This window comes from Chiloscyllium plagiosum, unplaced genomic scaffold (genome assembly GCF_037043375.1).
Source record: "Chiloscyllium plagiosum isolate Xiang-an unplaced genomic scaffold, Cpla_swu_hap1 HiC_scaffold_6, whole genome shotgun sequence".
Lineage (NCBI taxonomy): Eukaryota > Metazoa > Chordata > Chondrichthyes > Orectolobiformes > Hemiscylliidae > Chiloscyllium > Chiloscyllium plagiosum.
Window position 1 is genome coordinate 125,616,090 of NW_028270144.1, and position 21,380 is coordinate 125,637,469.

The window sequence follows — 21,380 nt, forward strand, 5'->3', positions numbered from 1 at the left end:
TCTCATGGTAACTTCAGTCGATGTGGGAATTGAATCCATGCCATTGGCAACACTATGCATCACAAACCAGCCTTCAGGCCAACTGAGCTAACTGTTGTAAAGTGCTTCTCCACTCCAATTGCAGGAGCTAATGCTTGTTGCATCATTGCCAAAGGAGCTGAAAGCTTGCTGTGTAGCTGCCTAGCCTCTTCCCATTGTCTTCACACACCCTGCCTTGGACGAGCGAGCGAGCGAGCTTCCGCCTTCAGTGTTTTGACACCAGTGCAGACTTCCCAAAGATTGTCCTCCATCAGCTGTTGTGTAGGAGGCTGAAGTCATCATCTGGCAGTGTTGACGAGGAATACATTAGCACTTCCCCAGCAGTGAAGCATCTTTCAGCTGCTGACATTTACGTACGAGCTCTTCCAGCTTGCTCATGCCAACTGTTAGGCTCAAGGGCGATGCAAAGCCAATGGAACACTGTTGCTAGGGGTTACCAGTGCATCCCCCTCCCCCACTTTCCTTGGATTTGCAACCCCACCCACCCATCATTACTACTGAGCTTTATTTTTCATTTTACTGCTTTGGCTTGGAGATGATGTGGAGGTGTCGGTGTTGGACTGGGGTGAAACCAAGTTAAAAATCACACGACACCAGGTTATTGTCCAACAGGTTTATTTGGAAGCACTAGCTTTCAGAGCACTGCTCCTTCATCTGTTGGACTATAACCTAGAGTTGTGTGGTTTTTAATTATGCTTGGAGATGGCACGGAAGAATGCAGTGTTTGATTAGATTAGAGGTCCCGTAAAGCTAAGGCTTACAATGGTAGGGGACCTCAGACCCGTGGCATGTGCCTGTTACTTGATGTGGGACCTCAGGAATGTGGCTGACGTTCCTGACTCTTACACTTGCAAAAAGTGTGTCCAGATGGAACTCTTGTTTAACCGCGTGACGGCTCTGGAGCTGCGGATGGACTCACTGTGGAGCATCCGCGATGCTGAGGAGACCGTGGATAGCACGTTTAGTGAACTGGTCACACCGCAGGTTAGGATTGCTGAGGGAGGGAGACAGTGAATGAGTGACCAAAAGGCAGAAAAAGAGTAGGAAGGCAGTGCAGGTGTCCCCTGCGGTCATCTCCCTCCAAAACAGGTATACTGTTTTGGATACTGTTGGGGGAAGATGGCTCACCATGGGAGGGCAGCAGTTGCCAGGATCATGGCACCGTGGTGGGCACTGCTGTTCAGAAGGGCGGGAAAAAGACTCTTGAGGTCATAGTCATAGGGGATTCTATTGTAAGGGGAGTAGATAGGTGGTTCTGTGGCCGAAAACAGGACTCCCAGATGGTATGTTGCCTCCCTGGTGCTCGGGTCAGGGATGTCACCGATCGGCTGCAGAGCATTCTAAAAGGGGAGGGTGAACAGCCAGTTGTCTTGATGCACGTGGGCACCAACGCTATAAGTAGAAAGCGAGATGAGGTCCTGAGAGAAGAATTCAGGGAGCTAGGAGATAAGTTAAAGGGGAGGACCTCAAAGGGATTACTACCAGTGCCACGTGCTAGCCAGCGTAGAAATGAAAAACTAGGCAGGATGAACACATGGCTTGAGAGATGGTGTAGGAGGGAGGGGTTCAGAATTGTTGGACATTGGGACCGGTTCTGAGGAAGGTGGGACTATTACAAAAGGGACGGTCTACATCTGAACCAGACTGGAACCAATGGCCTTGGGGGAGGTTTTGCTACTGCTGTTGGGGAGGTTTTAAACTAATGTGGCAGGGGACTGGGAACCAGAAGAGAAAACAAGTAGGCAGTGAGGTGGAGACTGTAAGAATTATGAAGTTTTCATTAGTAAGGGAAAGAGTAGGCAGAGAGCAGAAGAACACAAAAGAACTGGTAGCCTGAAGTGCATCTACTTTAATGCAAGGAATGCAGTGGGTAAGGCAGATGAACATAGGGCTTGGATTGGTGCCTGGGACTATGACGTCATTGCAATCACAGAGACTTGGTTGAACGAAGGGCATGATGATTGGGAACTACCATGGTTCCTTCAGTGTCACTGGGTCAAAATCTCCCTTTCTAAGGGCATTGTGGGCTCATATACAGCACATGGACTGCAGTGGTTCAAGAAGGCAGCTCACCCCACCTCAAGGGAAACTAGGGGCGGGTAATAAATCTTGGCCCAGCCAGTAATACCCATGTCCAGTGTAGTTCTTTGTAACAAGCACTGTGCAGACATTAGCTGTTCTGTTTCCTTCTCCAAAATGATGATTATCTCAAAATGCCATCATTTGTAAAGTGTTCGAGAGATCCTGAGGCTGTGAAGGGTGTTAAGTTTGAGGAAGGTCACACTCCATCTCTCCTCCCTCGTTTGCCCTTCCTCTGTCTCCCTTCACTCGATCTCATCGATTGTCGATTTTGGGTTGTGGCTGAGTAAGGGAATCTGGACTGAATTGATTCCATCATGAAGTAGACACCGGGCCCCCAGCATAGTGCCGATGCAATGAGATCTCTTTTTAGAATTAACTCTTAGAGTCGTACAGCACGGAAACAGACCCTTTGCTCCAACTCGTCCGTGCCGACCAGATATCCTAAATAAATTGAGTCCCATTTGCCAGCACTTGACTCATTTCCCTCTAAACCCTTTCTATTTATGTACCCATCCATTTAAGTGCTGTAATTGTACTATTCTCCACCACTTCCTCTAGCAGCTTATTCCATACACACACCGCCCTCTGCGTGAAAAAGATGCCCTTTAGGTCCCTTTTAAATTTTTCCCCTCTCGCCCTAAACCTATGCCCACTGGTTCCCCCACCCTGGTGAAAGCTCCTTGTCTATTTACCCTATCCATGCCCCTTGTGATTTTGTAAACCTCTATAAGGTCACCCCTCAGCCTCCGACGCTCCAGGGAAAACAGCCCCAGCCTGTTCAGCTTCTCCCTTTAGCTCAAACCCTCCAAACCTGGCTGCATCCTTGTAAATCTTTTCTGAACCCTTTCAAGTTTCACAACATCTTTCCGATAGGAAGGAGACCAGAATTGCCCACACTATTCCAAAAGTGGCCTAACCAATGTCCTGTAGACTCTTGGTCTTGTGGTGTGAGTCCTAGTTCTCCCTTACATGGGGGCTGAGGTGAAGTTGGATTGAGGCAGTAAAAGGGGGTTTTCTCTCTTTCTTCCCGTGGGGCATGTGTATCTCTGGCAAGGCCAGTATTTGTTTCCCATCCCTAATTACCCTTGAGTTGAGTGATGTGCTCAGCCATTTCAGAGTCACCCACATTTTCTGTGGGTGTGGGGTCATGTGTAGGCCAGACCAGGTAAGGAAGAGAATATTTCCTTCCCTTTTGGATGTTCATGAACCAGATCAGTTGTTTTTTTTTCAATTAGCAACAGTTGTAATGGTCACCATCACTAAGGCTAACTTTAACTTTGTTTCCTTAATTTTAATCAACTGTGTTTTAAATTCCTGCAACTGGGATGTTGGGATTTGAACCCAGGTATTGTAAGCATTAGCCTGGACCGTTGGATTGCCAGTCACTGCACTACACCACCATCTCGCTCTAAGCTGAGCAAGTGTTTTTTCTTTATTGACTTGTGTGATGCGGACTGGGGCAGCATTAACTGCCCGTCCCTATTTCTGCACCCCACCCCACCCGAGAAGGTTGGGGGAGTGAGCTGTCTTCTCAAACTGCTGCACTCCATGTGTGACAGGGAGGAAGGAAAGGATGGATATGTTGATTGGGTGAGATAAAGAAGGGTAGGAGATGGTTGTCAGAACACCAACAGAAATCCAGTTATGTCTTGTATCCGTGTTGTAAAAATGAAAGCAGCATTCTGTGAGAAGTTTGAAAGAGTGTGATGTGCAATATACCCCTGCTAGAGCTATCCTATTAGAATCCCTACAGTGTGGAAGCGAGCCATTCAGCCCATCAAGTCCACACTGACGGTCCAAGGAACACCCCAACCAGACCCACCCCCCTATCCTACTCCTGTAACCCTGCATTCCCCATAGGTAATCCATCCAGCTTGCATATCCCTGAAAACTATGGACAATTTAACATGGCCAATCCACCCTCACCTGCACATGATTAGATTAGTTACAGTGTGGAAACAGGCCCTTCCGCCCAACAAGTCCACACCGACCTGTCGAAGCGCAACCCACTCAGACCCATTCCCCTACGTTTACCACTTCACCTAACACTGTTGGCAAGTTAGCATGGCCAATTCACCTAACCTGCACATTTTTGGATTGTGGGAGGAAACCGGAGCACCCGGAGAAAACCCACACAGACACTGGGAGAATGTGCAAACTCCACACACAGTCGCCTGAGGTGGGAAATGAACCCGGGTCTCTGGCGCTGTGAGGCAGCAGTGCTAGCCACCGTGCCGCCCCACATCTTTGGACAGTGGGAGGGAACAGGACCACCCGGAGGAAACCCACCCAGACAGAGCAGGGATTTGAAAAGTCCACACGCAAAGTTGTCCGGGGGGTGGAATCGAACCTGGGTTCCTAATGCTGTGAGGCAGCGGTGCTAACCAGTGAGCCGCCCATGTTGTCCATGCTGATCGATGGCTTCTGAGCAAAAAGACAAATCTGCATTGGTATAGCGCCTCCCACAACTACAGGGAACCACGCAGGCACTAGGAGAACATGCAAGCTCCACACAGTTAGTCACCCGAGGGTGGAATCAAGCCCAGGTCCCTAGTCCTGTGAAGCAGTGGTGCTAACCACTGAGCCACCGTGCCACCCATGATGATTACTTGTAAGAAAGTTAGGAGAAAGACCCATCAAACTCCTCTCTTGTTTTGTTCCAAACTTGTGTGAAATTTCCATCTTCCACAGGAAGCTGGGAGGTCAGGGGAAGAGCTGGAATGTGTCCATTGTTGTGAGGCACAATCAGAGTTTGAACAGTCTGTGTCTCTTTCCGAACTGGCAAGAAAGCTCACTCTGGAGATGGCGACTTTATTAATCCTGTAGGTTTTGGATTAGGGCCTCCCTGCTGGCAGGGCGGTGGGTTGACGTTAATTTGTTGTGTCATTCTCAGCGTACTGATGTGTTCTTGTTTCTCTGTGTCTCTCCCTCTGCAGTGGGAGCGGTTATGGTTCCTTATCCTCTGCACTGGCTTCTTTATGACTCTGGTTTGGTTCTACTTCTGGTGGGAAGTACACAATGACTACAATGAGTTCAACTGGTAAGTGTAACGAGATTGTTTCATGGTGTTTAACGTGACTGAGTTTATAACGCACTGAAAACTTCTCGATGTCCTGATCCAGGAGCTTTTGACTGAAAAGTGGTTAGTAATATTCATGCCACACAAATGCCAGGCAATGACCATCTCCAGAATCTAACCATCTCCCCTTTGCATTTATTGGTGCTACCAACAACAAAACTTCACACTGTCAACATTCAGGGGTTTACCATGAACCAGAAACTGAACTGGACCCACCACATCAACACATTGATGACAATAACAGGTCAGAGGCTGGGAATACTGTGGCGAGTAACTCCCCAAGCCTGTCCACCATCTACAAGGCACAAGACAGGAGTGTGATGGAATACTCCCCTCTTACCTGGATGGGGGCAACCCCAACAACACCCAAAAAGCTTGACACCATGCAGGATTAAGCAGCGTGTATGATTGACAGCTAATCCACTCCCGCCACCACCGACGCTCAGCAGCAGCTGTGTGTACCATCTACAAGGTGCACTGCAGAAATTCACCTTCCAAAGCCAACGCCAGTATTTGGATGGAGCCTGTATTAGTATTTGATCAAGTTCACCCTCAGGGTCTGAGGCAGTGTTAGTGAAGCCTTTCTGCGATAGGCCGACGGTATGTCCAACGGGAGAGAGCCTCTTGTGTAAATGATGAGGAGACATGGTGCAATCCTGTGGGAGTGTACTCACCACTGTCTGCCTGATGGAGGTCTGTGTGGCTGCTTGATGGCCAGCTGATCTATAGTCAGGTAGAAATATTGATGATAGGAGCAGGAGTAGGCCATTGAGTCCTTCTAACCTGCTGCACCATTCAATATGATCATGGCTGATTATCAAACTCAAATCCTCCTCCCTCTTCCCCCAACATATCCCTCAATCCCTTTAGCTCCATGAGATATATCTTCCTCCTCCTTGAAAAACATCATGTTTTGGCCTCAGCTACTTTCTATGGCAGGGAATTGAACGGGCTCCCTGCTCTGAGTGAAGAGATTTCTCCTCATGTCAGCTTAAGGTGAAGAGATAAACCTTTTCGGACAATGACCCCTGGTTCTGGACTCCCACACCACTACCCCCAGAATCTTGGGAACATCCTTCCTGCATCTACCCTGTGTGAATTTTATAGGTTTCCATGAGATTCTCCCTCAGTCTTCTAAACCCCAGTGAATAGAATCCTGACTGAATCAATCTCTCTTCATATCTCAGTCCTATCATCCCAAGAATCCATTTGTACTTTTTATTGCACGTCCTCTATAGCAAGAACATCCTTCTTCCGATAAGGAGAGCAAAACCCCACACTATACTCCAAGTGTGGCCTCCTCAATTGCCAGTTCCCTATCTACACCAATACTTGCGGCCATAAGACATAAGAGCAGAAATTAGGCCATTCAGCCCATTGTGCCTACTCCACCATTCAATCCTGGCCGATAAGTTTCTCAACCCCATTCTTCCGATCTCCTTTGCTGAATTTTAAGTGAAAGAGGTAGTGGTGCCTTTCACAATGCCTCGCTGAAGAAGGTGGTATCTTTACTAATGATGGGGTTTGCAATCAACCTGATGCTGCAATTGTGTCTGTCCAACACTGCCAGAGGCAGACAGGGTCTATAATTACACACAGACCATCCCACACACTCCCAATTGTTTCTCTATAAAGATTTTGTTTTTATACACTGACATTTCACCAAAATGATGTACAGCCCCCCTTCTCCCTTCACTCCAAATCTGGAACAGAGAGAATTTACATTTCTATATCTCCTCGGGGTGAACTTTCAGCCATGGAGCTAGGGCGATTCTTTCAACAAATGGGAGCCAATTTGTGTGCAACAAGCTCCCAGATGCTGCACATGATCACATTGTCTCATGTTGTATGCGACATTGATTGAGGGAGCATCTTGCTCCGGTTTCTCCATTACTACTGTTCAAAATGGTGCCGTTGACTGGAGAGGGCAGGGGGGACCTTGGTGTCACAGCCCACCTGGAAGGTGTCTCCTGTGACCGTGCCACGTTGGAAACATTTGGCCTGGGGTCTGGGCCCAGCTCCTGGAGTGGGACTGGTTGGACCGAAGTGTCTGTTTTTATATGACCCAGTGTAAAAGCCATTCAGCCCCTCCAGTCTGCTCTGCTGTTCATTATGATCATGGCCGATTTGACCGTGTCTTCAACTCCACTTTCCTGCTTGCCCACACTCCCCCAAACTCTTATCAATGAACAGTCACTCTCCCTCTGCCTTGAGGTTATTTGACTCGACCTGCAGTGCTCTTTGAGTGGGGAATGCCAAACACTGATAACCTTGAGAGGAGAAATTCCTCCTTGCCTCTAAATTAAATGGGAGATTTCTTATTCTGAAACTCTGCCTCTTAGTTCTTGATATCTCCCAGAGGAGTGAACAACCTCCTGGTGTCTATCCCCATCAGCTCCCTCAGTCTGAGATCACGTTCTTGTAAATGCTGATGGGTACAGGCCTAATATATTTGATTTTTGTTTCTCTATGAGAGAGCATCTCTTTCCCAGAAAGCAGCCGATTAAACCTTCTCTGACGATTGAAGATCCATGAGGAAATCTGATGGACGTTTGAGGGAAAAGACTTTCAGAGCTAGGTAGCTATTGTAGGGAAGCAGGTTGCTGCATGGATAACCAGCACGGACTTGATGGCTGAATGGCCTCCTTCTGAGCTTGTGTCTCTCCCACTATTTCTCTTGAAGAGTCCTCGTGTGTTATGAAGATGTTTCACCCTTAATATTATTTTTGCTGGATTTAAATTCTGAAGGATTGTGGTGAAGTTTGATATGTTTTGGAAACTTGGAGTGATTTATTGAAAAGAGGTCATTGAAAGATCACTGAATGTTGATTTTTTTTTTTTCTCGAACAAGGCTTTCTGGAAATCATAGGTTGACAATTCCTTGCTTTGCTGCTGATCCTGTGGGTTTGAACAGTAACTGTCATGGATCTAGCCTTCAGTTGAGCCACTAGAAGCCTGCAAGGCAGAACCGCCCAGCTCACCTCCCCTTCCTGGAAGAGTGCTCTTGTTTAGTTCATTTGCTCTTCTAAACTAACAGCTTAATATTGTATTTTCTGAGCAAGCTGAGCCTGCCAAGACTTCAGAGAAAACTGTGCACGATCACTGACTTGACCATACAACAGAACATCAGAATAACAGACTTTGGGACATTTTATGTTTCATTCTTCTGCCTTCATGAATTATCTAAGGGGAGTTGATGGCCCACTGGTATTATCACTAGAGTATTAATCCAGAGACCCAAATAATGTTCTGGGGATATGGGTTCAAATCCCACCATGGCAGATGGTAGAATTTGAATTCAACTAAAGAATCTGGAATTAAGACAGTAATGATGATCATGTGATTGATGCTGATTGTTAGAAGAGCCCTCTGGTTCACTAATGTCCTTTAGGAAAAGAAACTGCCATCATTACCTGGTCTGGCCTACATGTGATTCCAAACCTGCAGTAATACGATTGATTGTTAACTGCCCTCTGGGAAATTAGGAATGGGCAATTAATGCTGGCCTAGCCAGCGACACCCACATCCCAAAAATGAATTTTAAAAAAAGCTCCGTTGACCAAAGTGTGTTTTGTTCTTCAGAAAGCAGTCTTTGCAATCTGCTTTTTCCTCCCTTTTTTCCTGAGCTCTGTGTTTTAGTGATTTTTTTTAAAAAGGGATATGCATTTATAGTTCTATGCATATTAACATGTAGGCACATAGGAAGGCCAATCAGCCCATCAATTCTGCTCCATCATGCATTAAAATCACCGTGGCATATGTTTTTCCGTGATCAGAAGTTAATAGTTGTGTTTATTAAGAAACTGGGTTAATAGAACTTGTGTTTAAAACCTGATACGGATTGGGTATTTAATTGGTCATCTCAGAAATTGAAAAAAGTATTTTAATTTTATATTGTAATCCGTGGAGAAGTGAAACTGGAGTGACAGTGTACGAGACCAGCCTTGGTCATAAAAGTGCTTTTTGCTATTAATGTAGATGATTTGGATGTGAAAATGGGAGGTAACGTTAGTAGGTTTACAGATGAAATGGGGTTTGCGTTGATGGACATTTTGGTCGACATGGGCTAGTTTGGGCCAAAAGGCCTGTCTCCCTGCTGTAGGACTCTGACACCAAAATTGCTGGTGTGGTGGATAGCAAAGAAGGTTACCTCCGAGTACAATGGCACCTTGATCAGATGGGCAAAAGGAGTGGCAGATGGAATTTAATTTAGATAAATGTGAGGTGCTGCATTTTGGAAAGGCAAATCAGTTCAGGACTTAGAATGGTAAGGTCTTGGGTAGTGTTGCCAAACAAAGAGACCTTGGAGTGCAAGCTTATAGTTCCTTGAAAGTGGAGTTGCAAGTAGACAGCATAGTGAAGAAGGTGTTTGGTATGTTTGCCTTTACTGGTCAGTGCATTGAGTGTAGGAGTTGGGAGGTCATGTTGCAGCTATACAGGACATTGTTTAGGCCGTTATGGGAATACTGCATTCAATTCTGGTCTCCCTATTATAGGAAGGATGTTGTGAAACTTGAAAGGGTTCAGAAAAGATTTACAAGAATGTTGCCAGGGTTGGACGGTTTGAGCTACTGGGAGAGGCTGAATAGGCTGGGGCTGTTTCCCTGGAGCGTCGGAGGCTGAGGGGTGACCTCATAGAGGTTTAAGAAATCATGAAGGTGGATAGCCAACAGTAGGGTAGGCTAGAACTAGAGGGCATAGGTTTAGGGTGTGAGGGGAAAGATTCAAAAGGGACCTAAGGGGCAAATTTTTCACGCAGAGGGTAGTGCATGTATGGAATAGCCTGCCATAGGAAGTGGTAGAAGTTGGTACAATTAGAACATTTAAAAGGCATCTGGATGGGTCCATGAATAGGAAGGGGTTAGAGGGATATGGGCCAAATGCTGGCAAATGGGACTAGATTACGTTAGGCTATCTGGTTGGCATGAACCAGTTCGACCTAAGGCTCTGTTTCCGTGCTGTACATCTCTATAACAATGACTGTATGATTAAGCTCTGGAATTTTCTTGCTAAATCCCATGTCCCCCGCCCCCAGTTCCTTTAAGAACTGACTTAAATCTTGGTTGAATAGGTTGATTGTTTGTTTGATCCTGAGTTCTGATGACCTGAAGCTCAGGGCAATGGTTCCAGAGTTAAGGAATGTTGGTTGTGCAGATGGACAGGAGGAGGTTGGGACTAGTGGAGATCTGATGGAGGCATTCAAAACCAAAACCTCGGGAAGGTTTGGTTGGAATCATAGTGGGATGTTGTTGCAGTTAATGGTAGGATCACGAACTCTAGGGCAGAGATCAGCAGGAGAAACAATGGAGACATGAGGGAAAAGCTTTTATTCCCGCAGTGATTGATTTGGATGAGGAACACGTGCTCACTGGAGGCTGGTGCAGTCGAGACCTTAAAGAGTGAGTTGGATTATTTATGGCTCATAGCCCATATTCCTTAAACCCGCTACTCCCCCAACACTCCTCTATCCCTACCACCTTCCTCTGATTCTTGGTGTGTTGCTCTTCCAGAGAGCTAGTACAAAGGTGGCAGGCTGAAAGGCCACCTCCTGTTTTGGCACTGTTCTATAATCATGAGGCTCATTATTAAATTATTTTCTGGCAACTTCTTGTGAAGCTCCTTAGAAATGTTTTAATGCATTGGAGACTCAATACAAATGTGCATAGTTGTTGTTGTGTCAGTTTGGCGGTGGCTGGTCAGAAGTAACTGAAGTTGCCCTGTTGTTTGTTTTTTTGCAGGTACATGTACAATAAGAAGGGTTACTGGAATGACTGGTCAGTCCCAGTACTAGTCCTAGCATCGACCGGATTCATATATGTCACGTTTTTATTGGTAAGTTTGGATGGAGATCTCTGCATCTGATCTTCAAGGAATTTTGTTTTCAGGATGAGGAGAAAATGTTTGGAGGAGATGTTCACTGTAATAGGATTTTTCAGTGTTGCTTTGATAATGGAGAGGGGAAGGGAGTAACCTAGAGGAGCAGAGAGGGAGAGAAATGTGCCGTGGGAGGAGGATGCCTTCCTGCATTACATTGAATCATATTGGATTCTTAAAGGGTTTGACAGGGTCAATGCTGAGAGGATGTTACCCCTCATGGCAGAGTCTAGGACCAGAGGGCACAGTCTCTGAATAAAGAGACACTAATTTAAGACTGGGATGAGAAGGAATTTTTTCTCAGTTGAGAGTCTTTGAACCAACTTATCACAGAGAGCTGTGCGGGCAGTGTCCTTTTGTATATTTAAGGCTGAGATAGGTTGGATCTTGATCAGTCGGTGTCGGAGGAATTAGCCCAATAAAGCAGAGACCACAGAAACCAGATCGGGTGAAATTGACAAGCTGTTTATTACAAGCGATATCGCTGGAAGAGATTTGACTAGGCTGACAAAGAACTGACAGTCTGTCCAGGTAGATCAAGGGTTCTCTTCCTCGAGCTGAGGATGAAGCCAGGTTTTATAGGAATCTTGTACATGAAGGTTAATTAAAATGGGGGAAGATACAAAGTATTTGGAAATTAAGTAATCCAGTTACAAAGATGATAATTGAAAAACAGTTATCGGAAGAATGTCCTGATTCTTGATACAATGTACCATCCAGAGTATCAACGAGTTCTTGATGGGATCAGGAGATTCCAGCTCTTTTAAAATGTCTCTTTTAAAATAGAAAGGTGCTTTCATTGTTGGGGAATCGAGGGCTATGGGAAAGGGCAGGAAACTGGATGTAAGGAATCAGTCAAGATCCCATTGAATGGCAGAACAAGCTCAAGGGGCCAAATGGCTTACTCTTGACCCTATTTTATCAAGATCGTGATCTTTTGATGGGTTGAAAGAGAGGATGGTGTGGTTACAGTAATGAGCTAACTGGGATGGGAATAGAATTCTGCAGTTTGCTTATTGCCCAGGCTACTTCCCTTGTGGTGCTGCCCTCATTCACACTGAATGTGAAGGCACCCTCCTTGGTGAGAGAGTGAGACTATTAATATCCAGCAGTTTAATTGCAAAGCAGAGAGAGCAGGAAATCCAAAGGCCTGTCACATTGCTAAAAACATCCATTTTTGACTGAACATTGGGTCCACTTGCCCCTGATGAACATTGGGTTCCAGGGTTGCCTGTACTGTTCTGATCTGGAAATGTGTTGCTGGAAAAGCGCAGCAGGTCAGGCAGCATCTAGGGAACAGGAGAATCGACGTTTCGGGCATTAGCCCTAACGTCGATTCTCCTGTTCCCTAGATGCTGCCTGACCTGCTGCGCTTTTCCAGCAACACATTTCCAGCTCTGATCTCCAGCATCTGCAGACCTCACTTTCTCCTATACTGTTCTGATGTTCTGCCCCTCCCAGTGTTTAATTCCCTCTTCACAGGATGGCTGGTATCAGTTTTGTCTCCCTGCTCGCAGATTCTGATTGATGGTTTCAGATTTATTTTTTGTCTTACTCTCTCATGGAATGGAGCATCACTGGCCCAGAAATTGTGCCACCCCCATCCCTAATTGCCCTTAAAATGAGTGGCTTGCTTGAACTTTTCAGAGGGTGGTTAAGAATTGACTATGTTGTTGTGAGTTTGGAGCCTGCGATAGGACAGCAGATTTCCTACCAGTAAGGGCTGCACAGTGGCTCAGTGGTTAGCACTGCTGCCTCTCAGCACCAGAGACTCTGGTTCGATTCCACCATCGGGCGACAGTCTGTGAGGAGTTTGCTCCAGTTTCCTCCCACAGTCCAATGACGTGCAGGTTAGGTGTATTGGCCATGCTAAATTGCCAGTGGTGTCCGGCGATGTGCAGGCTGGGTGGATTAGCCATGAGAAATGCAGGGTTACAAGGATGGGGTAGGGGGATGGATCTGGGTAGGTTACTCTTTGGAGGGACTCAGTGGGCTAAGTGGCCTACTTCCACACCATAGGGATACCATGATTCTTAAAGACACAGTGGAAGACACCAGCAGCAAACAGAACTTCGAGAGGTTGGGGGCAGAAGTGAGTGTAGTGGCCATCACTAAGGGGAAGGTGCTGGGGAGCTGAAAGGTCTGAAGGTGGATAGATCACGTGAACCAGATGGACTACACCCCCAGAGTTCTGAAGGAGATAGCTGAGGGGATTGTAGAGGTATTGGTGCTGATCTTTCAGGAATCACTGGAGTAGGGTCCCAGAGGACTGGAAAATGGCTAATGTAACACCCCTGTTAAAGAAGGGAGGGAGGCAGAAGACAGGAAATATAGGCTGGTTTGCCTGCCCTTGATTGTTAGTAAGAATTTGGAGTCCATTATTAAGCATGAGATTGTGGAGTGTGAGATAAAATAAAGTTGAGTCAGCATGGCTTTGTCACTGGGTGGTCATGCCTGACAAATCTGTTAGAATTCTTTGAGGAGCTAGTGAGCAAGTTAGACAAAGGAGAGCCAGTGGAAGTGATCTATTTGGATTTACGGAAGACTTTGACGAGGTGCCTTGTAGAAGTATGTTAAATAAGATAAGAGCACGTGGTGTCAGGGGCAAGGTACTGGCATGGATAGAGGATTAGCTGACTGGCAGAAGGTAGAGAGTGGGAATAAAGGGATCATTTTCAGGATGGCAGCCAGTGACTAATAAAGTTCTGCAGGGGTCAGTATTGGGAGCACAACTATTCACGATCTACATTAATAATCTGGACGAAAGAACTGACAGCTTTGTTGCTAAGTTTGCTGATGACACAAAGACAGGTGGAGGAATGGGTAATGTTGAGGAAGTGGGGAGGCTGTAGAAGGACTTGGACAGACTGGGAGAGTGGGCAACGAGGTAGCAAATGGAATACAATATGGAAAAGTGCGAGGTAATGCACTTTGGTAGGAAGAATACAGGTGGACTCTATTTTCTATTTGGGGAAAGGCTTTGGAAATCTGAAGCACAAAGGAATCGAGTACTAGTACATGATTCTCTTCAGGTCAACATGCAGGTTCAAGTGGCAGTCAGGCAAGCAAATACAATGTTAGTATAAATTTTAACAGGGCTAGAATACAAGAGCAGAGACGTATTGCTGAGACTGTATAGGGCTCTGTTCAGATCACATTTGGAATAGTGAGAGCAGTTTTGGGTCTTGTATTTATGGAAGGATGTGCTGGCATTGCAGGGGGTCCAGAGGAGGTTTACACGAATGATCCCAAGGATGAAGAGTTTGTCAAATGAGGAGCAGTTGAGGACTCTGGGTCAGTACTCGATGGAGTTTTGAAGGATGAGGAGAGGGATCTGATTGAAATTTACAAAATACTGAGAGGTCTGGACAGAGTGGATATGGAGAAGATGTTTCCACCAGTAGGAGAGACTAGGACCCGAGGGCACAGCCTCAGAGTGAAGGGACCATCCTTTAGAACTGAGATGAGGAGGAATCTCTTCAGCCAGAGACTGGGGAATCTGTGGAACTCATTGCTACAGAGGGCTGTGGAAGCCAAGTCATGGGATATATTTAAGATGGAGATAGGTTATTGATTAGTCAGGGGATCAAGGGTTACAGAGAGAAGGGAGAGGAATATGGTTGGGAAATGTATCAGATATGATCAAACGGTGGAGCACACTTGATGGCTGAATGGCCTAAGTCTGCTCTGTATCTTATCGCCTAATAGACAGTGGTGAGCCAAATGGGTTTATTTACGACAATTGATGAGAGTTGATGTTGTCATGATGAATGAGATTCCAGACTTATTGAGTGAATTTAATTCTACCAGCTGCCATGTTGGGATTTGAGCTCGTGTGCCCTGAGCATTGCTAGTCCAGGAACGTTACCATGATAACACTCACTCCACCCGATGGTAATGAGCTGGCTTAACTTTTCACCCTGCATCACAGAAAGCTGCAAAACAGGCTGACCACCCACTTAAGAGACAGTGAGGTTTACAGATACTGGAGACCAGAGTTGAGAGTGTGTTGCTGGAAAAGCACAGCAGGTCAGGCAGCATCTGAGGAGCAGGAAAATCGACATTTCAGGCTGGAGGCCTTCATCAGCCTTGATCACCCGCTTAGCTCTGGAAGTACACACATGTCCAGACCAACATTGAGGGCTGGCGTAGTTTGCCTGGGACAGTTTTGAGATGGTGGTGCAGAGTGGGGGTGTACAGGATCAGGTGCAAATGGTGGGTGCTCCAATGAGAGATGATTGGATGCTGCAGCAAGGTGCGGTGTACTGTAATATTCAAAGAGCCAGGTTAGGCACTGGGCTGACTGGGGATCCCTTTCTGTGCTGCATGTTTCTGTGATTCCACTGACTAATGCAATGTGTACTCTTTTAGATTTTAGCGTTATGCCACATTGCGGTGGGGCAACAGATGAACTTGCACTGGCTGCACAAGGTAAGTGTGAGAAATTTGGACAGGTCACTTTTTGTTTTCACTGGAGTTCAGAAGAGCAGGAGGCAATTTGATCGAAACGCAGAAGATCCTGAGGGGACACGACCGGGTGGATGTGGAAAGGATGTTTCCTCTTGTGGGAGAATCTAGGACTAGGCGGTAAGAGTTTACAAGTAAGGAGGAAACTATTTATGCTGCGGGAAGTCTTTCCTCACAGAGGCCTGAGTGTGTTTGGAACTCCCTTCCTTAAATTGCGATGGAAGACTTTGAATGTATTTTAAGGCAGAGGGAAATAGATTATTGGTAAGTGAGAGGAGAGAAAGGTTTTGGGAATGAGGAGTAATGGTGTTAGCCATGACTTTTATGGGATGCGGTGGGCCTGAGGGGCTGAATGGCCTACTCTGGCTCCTAATTTGTATGGCTCTTACCTCCCTGATTGTTTTGAACAGTGACTCACTTCTTGTTTTGTTTTCTTCACGCACTGTACTGGTCTGGTGACATTTGCAATAACTGGAGCTGTTAGCTAATGGGAGGGTTAGAATGGGGAGGAGAATGAGGCTAATTGGATAGCTCTTCCAAAGAGCTGGTACTGGCGTCGTGGCCTGAATGGCCTCTATTCTGTGCCATAAGATACTGGTTTATGATTTCTCCTTGGTGGTTTGCCAATGGACTAAGAGGGGCTACACAATGGACCCCATTAGTGTCTAACACAGAACTGACTTAGGTTCTGCTTTGTGTGTGCATCCCTCTCCTGTGGGTAGTTAGTAGCCTTCTGACCTCTGCGTCAGAAGGTTAGACAATAAGGTATAAGGCTGAAAATAGGCCATTCAGTGAGATCATGGCTGGTCTGGTAATCCTCAACTCCAGTTACCCGTCTCTTCCCCATAATACTCACTTCCCTTACTGTTTAGTCATCTGTCTTTCTCTGCCTTGAATGTACTGAATGACCTAGCTCTGCTGTATATAAAAAAAAAATCCACAGATCCACTCCCCTCGGAGAGAAGAAATGCCTCCTCATCTCTTTCTTCGATGGGTGACCCCTTATTCTGAGATGATGCCCTCTGGTCCCAGACTCTCCCCCCAAGGGTAAACAACCTTTCCACATCCACCCTGTCAACTCCCCTAAGACTCTTGTATGTTTTAATAAGGTCCTTGGATTCAAGATGGCACTGAGACTGGGTGACTCTTTGTGAGCTCCCTACCGTGGATCTTATTCTCACATTTCTTATGATTGTTCAACACTTTTAAACCTAAATTCTAAGCCTGTAAAAATTTGTCTTGCTAATGTTGATCTTGCTCTGTGCAGCTGTAACCCTGTATGCCTCATTCTGTCTAAGTACCCGATGATCTGTACGTCCTTGTTGTGGTCTGTCTGTACTGCTCACAAAACAAAGTTTTTCACTGTACTCTGGTACATGTGACTACAATAAGTCAAATAAGGCCACCTGAACACTCTATGATCAGACTTTATTCCATCTGAAATTCATTGCAAGACTTTGAGTTACTGCTAAAACAATTTTTTTTATTAATGTTCATTTATTATTACGTTGTGTAATTTGTGGTGTTGTTGTTCATGCAGCACTTTGGTCCTGGAGGAACATTGTCTCATTTTTACTGTATCAGTCATATATGGTAGAAATGACAAATAGAACTACTCTTGATGCAATCTTGTAAACTCCAATTTGTTCAGGCCCAATCTACAGTCCCTCCATACCTGGCATTGCTAAGTGAACCTTCTCTGGACTGCCTCCAATGTCAGTGTATCTTTCCTTAGATAAGTTGGCCAAAATTCTTTGCCGTATTCCCACTGTGGTTTGACTGGTGCCTTGTACATTGTTATCGAAATGGCCCTATCTTTATACTCCATTACCTTTGAGATAAAGGCCAACATTCCATTTGCCTGATAATTAAAGCAAATTACTGCAAACGCTGGAATCTTAAACCGAAAAAGAAAATGGTGGAAAATCTCAGCAGGTCTGGCAGCATCTGTAAGGAGAGAAAAGAGCTGATGTTTCGAGTCTAACTGACCTTTTGTCAAAGCTAAAAAAAAAAGGAGAAATAGGGAGGTATTTATATTAAGCTGAGAGAAGGTGAGTCATGGCTTGAGAAGCAAAGGTAGCAATGAAGAGGTGATAATGACAGTGCATAGAGAGATTATAGGGAGATTAGGAGCTGTGAATGACCAAGGCTGAAGCCAGTGCTATGTGACAAAATATGGCGGGGAGGGGTGAAGCCGAGGCAAAATGGAAAACGGGAGAAGGGTAGCAAAGGGGGAAGAGGAGAGGAAAAGGATGATAGAGTGGGGAGCAAAAGAAAAGAGACAATCAAGAAATAAGAGGTACAGAACAATGAGAAAAATATATAAGAAAAATAAATAAAATAAATGAAATAAAATTACGGAGCAGAATGAAAACAGAAGGATCGAGATGCCTTCCCCATTACCCACTGAACTTGGATGCTGGCTTTGTATGGTTGATCAAAGAATGCCCCAATCCCTCTGCAGTCTTTCTCCATTTAAATAATATTCAGCTCTTCTATTCTATCTGCCAAAGTGCAGAACATCCCATTTCCCCACATCATATTCCACCTTCTTAACGATCTTCAGCCGGTTGCCATCATGGCATGTGTAGAGGGGTGTCACTTAACATGGGAAGTTGTCACTGGGATCTTCATATGTAATTTGTTCAGAAGATGTCAAGAACAATCATCATTCTTTAAAGTTTGCGTGACACGTGGACAGGGTGTTAAAAGGCATTTAGCACACTTGCCTTCAATGCTCAGATCCTTGAGGATAGGAGTTGGGGGCGTGATACTGAAATTGTACAGGGTGTTGGTGAGGCCCCTTCTGGAGTACTGTGTGTATTTCTGGTCGCTCTGCTTAAAGCAAGGATGTTATTAACATAGAGGGTTCAGGAGAGATTTACCAGGATGTTGCCCTGAATGGAGGGTTTGAGTTATAAGGAGAGGCTAGATAGGCTGAGACTTTTTTCACTGGAGCGTAGGAGGTTGAGGAGTGACCTTATAGAGGTTTATAAAATCATGAGGGACACAGATAAAGTGAATGATAGGTGTCTTTTCCCTAGGGTTGGGGGTTTGAAGACTAGAGGGCATATTTTTAAGGTTAAAAAAGACATGACTATATAAGAAAATCTCCCTATAATCTCACTTTTTAGATTAGAATCAATCTAAACATCATGGCATAGACAGAGAACACAGGGGGCCCACACCTTCAACATATTGTCTAGCTATCACCATTGTTAACAGCTAATTCCTGAAGAAGGGCCTGTGCCCGAAACGTCGAATCTCCTGTTCCCTGGATGCTGCCTGACCTGCTGTGCTGTTCCAGCAATAAAGTTTCAACTAACAGCTAACCCGAGAATGCAACTTTCAAAGAAAGGTTTTGTGATTTACACATGAAAGAAGTGAAACTATCACTGTATTCTAACAGATGAAAGGCTTAACAGACAGTCAATGTTTGAATGTATAATTTCTGTTACATCACACTGCAAATTTTTGCTATAAATTCTGTGTTACGATCGAGCCCTCCACTATCACCTGATGAAGGAGCGTCACTCCGAAAGCTAGTGTGCTTCCAATTAAACCTGTTGGACTATAACCTGGTGTTGTGTGATTTTTAACTTTCTCCCAATGGTGGCTGTATTCATGTCACATGGATCCCACTTGAAAAATCCCAAGTAATTAGCTTAAGCCTTCTGCTAAGTGCATCAGAGTAATGGGGCTCCATCGTCCTTTTCAATGGATGAATGTCAGACCAGGGGACACGGTTATAGAATAAAGGACATTCATTTAAAACAGAGATGTGATGGAATTTCCTCTAAGGATAATTGTCTCTGGGCAGAGAATTCCAATCACTAAAGGTATTTAAAGAGGAGATTGATTGATTTGCTGAAAGATCAGGGAGTTGAGGGCGATCAGGAGCTGACACCCAGGGCAGATCAGTCACGTTCTTATAGGGCAGACTTAAGGGGCTGAATGGTCTACTGCTGCTCCTATTTTGCAAGGTTGTATGACCCCTGTTTGTCAAAAAAACAGTTCAAGGAATCAAAGGCACCAGGTTCTGTAATCCTTTCTTGAACCCTGAAAAGAACAGAGTAAATGTTCAGAATAATAGGCCCATCAGCATTTGGGTCCACCAAAAGTGGGCTCTGTCTGTCTCTGTCTCTCACAAACTCTTTGTGCGTGTGTCTCTTCTCTCTCTCTTCTTTTCTTTCCTTCCTCGCTCTTCCTCACTCTCTCTCTCTCTCTCTCACACACACATACTGTTTGTTTGTGTCTCTCTCCTTTCTCTCTCGCTCTCCCTCTCTCGCTCTCCCTCTCTCCCCGTCCCCCCTCGCGCGCTCGCCCCGTCCCCCCTCGCGTGCTCGCCCCGCCGCCCCTTCCCCATCCTTTTTAGGAGGCAGGTTGCACCCATTTAGGTTCGCTTTCCGATTGAAGTTCCTGTCAGACTCGATGACACAGCTTTGTGTAGTAACTCTGGGATTGAATGGACCAGGTCCTAATGACCTGCTGATCATAAGTCTCTATATTTTCTCCATCCGCTGGTTTTAATCTTATTCAATCCTTGTAATTATTTGCCTTGATTAGTTTTGGACTTTCTTCCTATTTCTGTTCCTCTATCCTTCTCTCTGACTGTGAAACGCAGAACAAAATAATAACTCAGCAAGTTTGCCTTTTATTCATTTATACATAGGATGTGGGTGTTGCTAGTTAGGTCAGAATTCAAATTGATTTAATTTTCTGTATAGGACAAATCCATTTCTTTTGACCTCAGCTACCTTTTCTCTCTCAATAAACTTTGAAAAACCTTAGATGCTGCTCCCAGTCTCTCTGAAAACGGTTTCATTTAGAGTCTCCAAATTTGAGGAAAGACATTCTGGCTATTGAGGGAGTGCAGCATAGATTCATGAGGTCAATTCCTGGAATGGCGGGACTATCTTATGTTGAAAGTTTGGAGCGACTGGGCTTGTATACCCTTGAGTTTAGAAGACTGAGAGGGGATCTGATTGAGACATATAAGATTATTAAAGGATTGGACACTCTGGAGGCAGAAAACATGTTTCTGCTGATGGGTGAGTCCCGAACCAGAGGACACAGCTTAAAATAAGGGGTAGGTAATTTAGGACAGAGATGAGGAGAAACCTCTTCACCCAGAAAGTGGTGGGTGTGTGGAATGCTCTGCCCCAGAAGGCAGTGGAGGCCCAGTCTCTGGCTTCGTTTAAGAAAGAGTTGGATAGAGCTCTCCAGGATAGTGGAATCAAGGGTTATGGAGATAAGGTAGGAACAGGATACTGATTGAGGATGATCAGCCATGATCATAATGAATGATGGTGCAGGCTCGAAGGGCAGAATGGCCTACTCCTGCACCTATTGTCACCCGGCATGTAAGTAAAGCCTTTGGTCCAACCAGTCCCACCTGCCTGCACTTGTCCCATATCCCTCCAAATCTTTCATATTCATGTACGTATCTAAATGTCTTTTAAAGATTGTAACTGTTCCCACATCCTCCACTTCTTTTGGAAGTTCATTCCACACACACACACCACTGTTAAAAAAAAAAAGTTGCCCGCTCATGTCATTTTAAAATCCTTCTCCTCTCGCCTTAACATTTTGCCATCTCGTTTTGAACTACACCGCCCACCCTGGGGAAAGGACACTTGCTATTCATCTTATCTACACTCCTCACGATTTTATAAACCTCTATAAGGTCATCCCGCAACCTCCTGTGCACCAGTGGATAAAGTCCCAGTCTATCCTTCCCCTCCTTATAACTCAAACCCTCTATTCAAATTTGTAAAGTCTGTGGATGTTGGGAGCTGATATCTTCAAGACGGAAATTGATGGTTTTATTTTTTTTTAA

General features: G+C 45.3%; 1 protein-coding gene across 5 annotated transcripts in view; it reads left to right on the plus strand.

Moving 5' to 3' along the window:
- The window catches only part of gdpd5b (glycerophosphodiester phosphodiesterase domain containing 5b), a 250,916-nt gene that overhangs the window by 129,231 nt on the left and 100,305 nt on the right, over positions 1 to 21,380 (plus strand). For all 5 annotated transcript variants that reach the window (XM_043692480.2, XM_043692479.2, XM_087988435.1 and 2 more), the window contains 3 exons: positions 5,058 to 5,161; positions 10,939 to 11,032; positions 15,446 to 15,505. In XM_043692480.2, the coding sequence (XP_043548415.2) occupies positions 5,058 to 5,161; positions 10,939 to 11,032; positions 15,446 to 15,505 (258 nt within the window). The remainder of the gene's footprint in view (positions 1 to 5,057; positions 5,162 to 10,938; positions 11,033 to 15,445; positions 15,506 to 21,380) is intronic.